This window comes from Cibotium barometz, chromosome 18, assembly GCF_041138505.1.
Source record: "Cibotium barometz isolate CiBa-2024 chromosome 18, ASM4113850v1, whole genome shotgun sequence".
NCBI classification, from domain to species: Eukaryota; Viridiplantae; Streptophyta; class Polypodiopsida; order Cyatheales; family Cibotiaceae; genus Cibotium; species Cibotium barometz.
This window is the reverse complement of record NC_141063.1, coordinates 59,836,918-59,844,944: the sequence shown is the minus strand read 5'-3', so window position 1 is coordinate 59,844,944 and position 8,027 is coordinate 59,836,918. Positions and strand designations below refer to the sequence as shown.

The following is an 8,027-nucleotide window of genomic DNA, read 5'->3' as shown; positions in this document are numbered from 1 at the left end:
AAAATGACCAGTCTTCCAAAGCTCTACTAACAACCTGCCCAAACACAAATCAACCAAGGGTGAGCAAGTCTCTACCAACAGTCAGGCCAGAAGTCAACCAATGGCAAATTCTAGAGAGGTCTATTCACTCAGTCATAGCCATTGTTCTGCACAAATCTTGTAATAAAGCAAATACGCCACTTGCTGATGGGGACCCACAATTGGGTAGTTGGGACCCAATCGGGCATACTCTCTCCTCTCTCTACATCTCTCTTCTCATCTTAGATTCCTCATCATTTTCTTGCACATAACTGATGCACACCTTAATCATCATTAACGCTTCTGCAACATACTGCATGTAACACTTGAGTTGCCAAAAATAGGTCTAAAATTCTTCCAAACCTATCCAATTCTACTCGATGGGTTGTGGATGTGGACTCAGCCTTTGTGGCCTGATCCCCCCCCCCCCGCCCCTCCCCCTTCTCCCCCTTCAGGAGTCTTTAATCCGCAGCAATGCCCTCTCCTTGATCACAATGGGCGTCTGTCCAAGGCACCCCGGGGCGCTTCCGCAGCCTACATAAGTCCCTCCAAATGCTAGGCACTTGGTCAAACATAGGGACCCTTGCATTTCTCCTTTTCCAAGGTGCTTGACAGAATCTCTGATCTTTGGGTCTTCTTTTGCAATCTTTATTCTTTTGGCTTCAACAAAACTTGAGTCTTCAGGTCATCTGTTGCTAATCACTCCAGAACTTTTCTTCCACGAGTCACAGATTTTCAACAAAGAATAAAGAGCTTCCTATTCTGGCTTATTAATCTCTTCTCAAGTTCCCGGACTGTCCATTTTCATATCGTCATGTGCCTCTGGGCAGCTATAATCCATCATCGGCGTGCACCTACATCTACATAGTGTGTGCAAACTCTAACCTATTCGCTCAACCACTTGATAGGTGGTGTCCCTTTGTGAGGTAAAAGAAGTATTAGATTTAACAAACATAGAACTGGAACCTTGCCCTGACCCTCCAATTGTTGGAATAGCACCCTCAAATGCTCAGAATTCAAATCTGTGCCATAGCACTTCAGATGATTGCCCTTCCCATTGTACAGAGATAGGCAGGAGGGGATGTCACATACATTATCCTCATTCATCTCGGAAGTATGTGTCTAGAAAAAGAGTTTCCCAAAAGAAATAGCAAGAACAGCAACAGATTTGTCGAAGAACCAGAACCACTCTCAGACCCTCTAATTGAGCACCCATTGCAATTGTTTCGGATCCAAATCCGCATCAGAGCATCGAGAAAGACTGCTCTCTCAATTTAAAAAAGCTATGGGAGATAGGATGTTACATGTATCACCCTCATTCATTGGACACATGTGGTGCTACACTACTAGTAAAAGTTTGGATTCTCCAGAAGAATTAACCCATGTTTTGAGCTAATTCGAGAAGAATTAGTCCGTGCAATGCTAGGCTAGTAGTAAAAGTTAGTATTCTCTAGGAGAATTAGCCCATAATTTGAGCTCTAATATATAGAAAGACAAAAGAGGCTGTCAGCGTGAGGCACAATGCCCAGATAGGACAACAGGACCATACACATCAAGTGTGAATGCAATTGATGCAAGTCTGTGAATTAAGGCAACTAATGCAAGTTGGAAAGTTTGCCTCCTTTTGGAGAGAGTAAAATAATAGAAACCCTGTATCCTTTTCTGCATATCTTCAACTTCTTTTGCAGTAGCCAACTGAAGAAGAAAGGACCAGTCTTAAAGAGGAGTAAGTTCAGCTTCACCAGCAGCAATTACCAGATCAGTCCAGGGTTTTCTACTGCCCCAGATTTTAGGGGTTAGGAAGGGATAACCTCTGGGTGGACCAATCACAGGGAGATTTTCTAACAACAAACAAAAAAACGTACACACCTGATCCTCATGCCTTAGCGAGGCTCCCTCTCATATATATAATTACAATTTGGTTGCAGAGTATGAAAGCCCATGTCAGATTTTGGTCCAGCTTCCACTTACTGCCCTCCCGTTCCTGGAGCTTTTGGCCAGCACTTTTACTGCATCAGCTTCTCTCTTCGGTATTTTGCCATGTCTGGCATTCTCGAAGGAAACACTTGGAAGCCCTGTTGAATGAAGCAGAAGAAAAATAGACGACAAACATGATTGTCCAAAGCTGGTAGATGATCACATGCATTGGCAGACAAGAACCAGCTATAGCTATAAAATAAACACCAACCACAAAAGTACAAAGTTTCCCTCTGTTTGTATTATCAGATTGTTCTTCAGCAGAGAAGGTTACATCAAATGAAAACCGAAAAGACGTGTCCGCCTTTTCAAAGAAAAATAGTAGATATAAGCAAGACTTCTGCATCAATTTAGAGGTTTGAAATCATGTTTCATTGGAAATCAAAGAAAGAGGGCTCACTTTGAAAGTCATTTCCTTATGGGGTTCCTTACATGGGAGGTACTTCAACTCTAGCTCTGGTACCAAAGCCGCAAAAGCCAGCAAACACATTTGAAAGGGACTTGATAAGATATGCATAGTTGGCAATGGGGGCCAGTGCTGCCACTCTATCCCCCCTCTCAAGCAAAGCTTGAAGGTTCAACCTTTGTAATGTCAACACATTTTGAGATTCTCTCCATACAAATGCCAACAAGCCTTTGCTCTCAACAAAAAGATCTCCAGGCTTTGAGCTAGGGTAGCGAAAACCATAACCATTGGCTATGCCTTCTCCCTGATAAGCCTGGAGAATGTCAACAGACGCCCCATCTCTGTCCGTGTGCCAGGGGAAATTTTGTGAAGAGGGCTCGTCTACATTGGCCGTGAACATAGGGGACCCATTGGGATGCAAAACATAGTGCGTGCCTTCCAAAATCTTTGTTGCAATCAAAAGCCGCCCCTGCTCCGTATCATCATAAGATAAAAGCAAGAAATATAAGGCCTTGCCAGGCTTGTCTTCAGCAGGTTTTCCTGGTGGCCATCCAAAAGTCCCACCCCATAACCCTGCATGTTCTCTTCCGTTCAGTGGCATCTGTTCTGGCATCTTGTAAAGAGCAAAGCGATTATCCGGCATAAGGGGCCATGCCCGATACGTCTTCAAATCCCAGCGTCTGGCATGCAAACGAAGGGCAACAGTATCACCTTGATTTGCAAACTGCTGCAAAAGAAGAACCCGCTTCAATCCTGAATTCCCATCCCCCTCATTGGTCTTCCCTGCATCTTCCGGTTTTCCCATGCCAATTATCTGCTTCATCTTTTCTCTTATAATCTTTGCTAGCCGTTGCTTTCGGGGGGGCTGAGAATGCGATGCCCCATTGCTGGAGGCATCCGGGCTTACCATGTCTGCTGATGATGGTCCGACTGTTTTTCCTTTGTTCGTCTCACCATCACTATTAGGCTTGAAATTCAACATGCTGCTGGTGTATTCAGCAGGATTGCAAATTTTATCCAATAGGTAGTTTGAGTTGATGCCATAGTAATGAGTTACCGTAGGCGGGCGCCTCCCATGTGGATCGCCATGGCTGTACATCCTAACCAGAAGTGACCTTCTCTCAATTAGTAGCAGAACCTCTCTCTGAATGTCTTCTCTAACAGAAGCAGGATCCATGTCTGTTCTGATTCTACTCTTTGCCCGCGGGAAGAGCGGCTCCACAAAAGACTGTGGGATCTTTAGCCTGACATGTCTGGCAACAGCATCCAGCATTTTCCTCCTGTCAGCAAAATGCAGGCGATGGAAAGGCACGGGACCGATATCCATAGCTGTTTTGGGCTTAAGAAGCTTTGCACCAGGCCTGGCTAGTTTTCTGATGTCATCTAGAGACAATGAAGAGTCGCCATCATCAGCCTCGGCAACAAAGCAAGGGCTGGCATTCCAAGCAGGGCTACCAGGGTGGCATCGGGGCTCGGCTTCCAGCAACAGCACATTGCAATCCTCCTTGGCCCCACTGAAGCAGCCAGGATAACAGCAGTCCTTTTCGCTCTCTCGGCCATGCAAGAAGAAGGCCAATGACCCATCTGCGGTACCGATGATTTCGAACACAGGCGCCCAGAGGAGGCCGGTCTCAAGGCCCTTGGGGCCAAGCTCCTGGGGTATGATGCGGCATCCCACAACAGAGACGAAGCCCCAGGTGACATAGACGAGGTTGCCAAGCTCGGGGTTCTGATGGACCCAGATGCCCAGCAGTGGCTGCACGGACTGTATAAAACGGAAGATGGACTTGAAGGAGGGGACGGCCGCCCACCAGGACTGCAGGTCGATGGAGCCATTGTTGTGGAGGGCGGTCTTGCATTGAGACCACCATAGCTTGTCCGAGCTGCAGAGGCTGCGCAGTTTCTTGCAGGTGAGGCTGAGATTGCACAGGTCTTTGGGCGCCAGAGACGTAGACAGCTGTGCCAACACATCTTCCGGCAGCTCTTGCAAGAAGCAAGGGGCCTCTTCATCACCATAACATGACCTATCATCCCTTTCAACATAGCCATTCCTCCTCTGTGTAGAGATTTCCACAGAATCCATCTTTTGCCCTTTGCCCTAACACCCCCCGATGGTAAGTATGTATACCCTACCCTCTGTTAATACATTACCACCACACGGATAGCTTTCGTTCGATGCCTTTTCTTAGGGTTGGTGGAGATTCCACGGCTCCAAGTTCCAACTCGGGGAGGAGGAAAGCTTGTGAGAGAGAGAGAGAGAGAGAGAGACTGACTGCAAGAAAGAAAGCTGGAGAGAGAGAAGACTATAAGTTGCACACATTCAATTGCAATTGGAAATTCTATCTTTAATGTGATTAGCCAACAGTTTAGGCCCACATCTCATGCCCTCGTTTCGCCTAACTCTTGTTCCAAGGGTATGTTCTCATGAAAGGTGGATGTGTTTTTGCCAAAAAGGTGGATGTGTTTTTGCCAAATCTTTTGTTTTGTGATTATGTTTGTCTCACATCTAATCTTTTTTCCATGCTTTAAGTACAATGCATGCTCCCATGCTTTAAGTGCAATGCATGATCCCATGTAGTCATGTCTCCTTAGGGTGTTACATCTCTCTCTCTCTTTACTACTAGATTAGTAGGATGCTTTCATGTATGCTATTTCTTTTTTCAAGATCATAGATTTAGCTCCAGACCTACATGGTCTTTAAATTATGTATTTGTCTCATAGGTCATTTTGGGCCTTCTGTAGATGTTAATAACACTCTCTTTCTTCCCTTCTCTATCTCTCTCCAGCACAATACCATGTTTCAAGGATAGTTACAAGAATGTTAGGTTTCCCTAGTATGTACTAGCATCTACACCCAATATGTTACTAGCATCTACACCCAATATGTATAAGATACCCCTTTAATGACTGTAATAGTTCAACATATGTATTATTGTTAAGTTAATTGATGTAATAAACAAACCAATAGTTATATATACATTTCTAATTTTCTCAAAGTCAATCCTATGGAGAAACCCTTTCTAAAAAAACAATAGAATTTCTAGCCAACCATAGCTCCCATAAGCATACATATTTAATTAAGTTAATTATGATAGGCAATTCCTCCCCTTCCTCCATCTGATGTAAGTGTATGCAGGAGGAAAAGACATTAAAGGGTCACAAAGGGCAACCAAGAAGAGAAGGCAAAGACTTCCAAACAAGGAGGTGGTATCTCAAAGTGAAGCAGCCTATATACACCTACTTTGCCCTCTTGGAAAATCCTCTGGGGAAGAGACTTGATATAAAAATCTGGAAGAGAAAAAAGTACATGGAGGAACAAACTCCAAAAGGGTTTTTAATTGAGCTAATTCTGCAGGCCAGCAAGCAGTTGGGATCTCATATTAGATGGGATAAATATTCTTTTGTCTCTTTGAAGATAGGATGTGGGGATAAAATATGTAAATGGCTAAATGAAGATTAAATACTATGCAGTCTGTCTGGTTTTGAAATCATTAGTATAGACGTATATGGGTTAATTTTGAGAGATGAAAGGAAGGTCAAGATGCAATAGCCCTTATGTAATATAATATATATTTCCTAGAAAAAAAAGTTACGAGAATGTACTCTTAAGTGAGTCATGTGTCTAGAACTAATAATAGTGTAGGTGCTAAAAATTTATTATATATTTGTACATACTAACAAAGGTATAGTTGAATTTACAACTCCATGTGTTCTGGGTAAACTGTGTATACCTCTACACACATGTTAAATGGGGGATTCTTTATGGAGGTCTTTATGATATAGCTAAATTTACAACTCCATGTGTACTAGATCAAATGTGTATACCTAGAGGCATGCATGTTTGTTGAAAATAGGTTGATTTACATCCATTACTTAGTGTGCATCAATGGGTTTAATACATTTATGCTAAGGGTATAGGCTAAGGTGTAAGCCATGGGTTAGCTTGTACCCCATGGTTATTGACTAGCATTCAAGGCACCTCCTCTAGGTGGCATGAGAGGGGCAAGTGGGTGTGATCTAGGCGCCTCCCTTCACTGGGCCTATAAAAGCATGGTCTCTACACCTTCTCGAGTGTGTGAGAGCTCTAGAATTCTTGTATGCACTTTGTGTTTAATCCAATCTTAGTGTTACTTTGTGAACCTTGGCTCTTGTCACCATTTTGGCTTCCTATTGAGTACTCTTTCATTTCCATGTGTTAAGTAGCTACATGACATGTGTTAAGTCTTTATCATTGCTACTTAATGAGTGTTCTTTAGCTTAATCATTTGTTGATGTATAACTTAGTGTTGTCACAAGCTATCACTATATCTATTGGTGATTAGCTTGCTAACTAAGTGAAACTAACAATGTTGAATGGGGGATTCTTCATGGTATATCTAAATTTACAACTCCATCTGCACTAGATTAAATGTGTATACCTCTACATGCATGTTGAATGGGAGATTCTTTATGGTTAAACGCACCCCCTTAAAAAATCTGTAAAAAGCATAATTGATGCTCTCAATAAGGAGTTGCCATCACTTTTTATAATGCATGAATCTTAAATTTTGTGTACATGCTAAGTGTTGAACATTTTGTAAACATGGGAAGATTGCATAAAGATTAGCATAGATTATGAATAAGGCACCCGACCATTTGTAAGTAATGAGGCTTTATATACAAAGTGATTTTGGGTCATGAGAAAGAATAATCCCCAGGGCTTACCTTAGCCTTTCCGAATCATGTGTCATTGGGCCTTGCCTTAGAGTTGCAATTGTAACTTCCGTATGTGAGGGTGTTAGCTCATCTATCAAAAAACTTAGTGTAAAAAAAGACTTATATACAAGTGACTACTTTTTACATTAGGCCAACCAAACTTAAAAAATAGCTTTACTAGTCTTAAGAAAGTATGCTTACGAAGTCCTTAGACTTTCCCTAAATGAGTTTAAATCTCAAATCTTATGAGATTTCATCCATGGATCACTGCGCTAGACGAAAAAAACCAGTCTCGCCAATGTCTTAAAGATCTGCGCCTTCCTGCGTGTTTTGAGTTGGTTATTCTTTGTGTACCTTATCTCCTCATCAAGGGCAAAAAGCTAAAGCAAAATCCCCTTCAATGCTTGCTCCCTCAAGCTTAAATGAAGCCTCTAAAAATTAGTCCTTCTAATCACTGTGTTTAAGCCCTAATCATTGTCATTGGTATAGTATTAGCAAAAATTGGCATTCAAATTTCAAAATTATGGTGTGAATCTATAGCGGGAATCCCTCTCTTGCATCCAAGTCCATCTCATCCAGTTGTATTGCTCAATTTAAGTGTTTTTCATTGCATTCAGTTCATTTTTAGCGCATATTTTGTAACTAAATCATCTTTACCACCTTGAAATCAGTCATTGCACGAAAAATTAGAGTTGAATCTTGTAAGAGAGTATAGATACTGACATAGAGACTTGTCACAAGCTCATGGTAAGACCCTCTCATGGCATCAAAACATTGGGAAGTTCATTGGGGAAGGGTTAAATCCTTGGGAAACTTATCATGGAAAAATACATGTGCATAAGCATCAAAAACAAAGGAAAGGTGCATTAAACACTATCATGAGCATGATCAAAGCACAAGTGCATGAGATGAGCATAGCACATAGCATGGC

At 42.3% G+C, this 8,027-nt stretch overlaps 1 protein-coding gene across 1 annotated transcript; it reads right to left on the bottom strand.

Moving 5' to 3' along the window:
- Positions 1–1,570: 1,570 nt before the first annotated feature.
- LOC147629549 (F-box protein At5g39450-like) lies at positions 1,571–4,719 on the bottom strand. The gene is made up of 2 exons (XM_086812828.1): positions 2,396–4,719; positions 1,571–2,093 (listed from the first exon to the last, which is right to left on the bottom strand). The coding sequence occupies exon 1, from the start codon at positions 4,482–4,484 to the stop codon at positions 2,424–2,426; it is 2,061 nt and encodes a 686-aa protein (XP_086668954.1). The 5' UTR covers positions 4,485–4,719; the 3' UTR covers positions 1,571–2,093; positions 2,396–2,423.
- Positions 4,720–8,027: the final 3,308 nt, after the last annotated feature.

Coding starts and splice junctions, on each gene's coding strand:
- LOC147629549 (XM_086812828.1), bottom strand. CDS start 4,484: ATGGATTCTGTGGAAATCTCTACACAGAGGAGGAATGGCTATGTTGAA.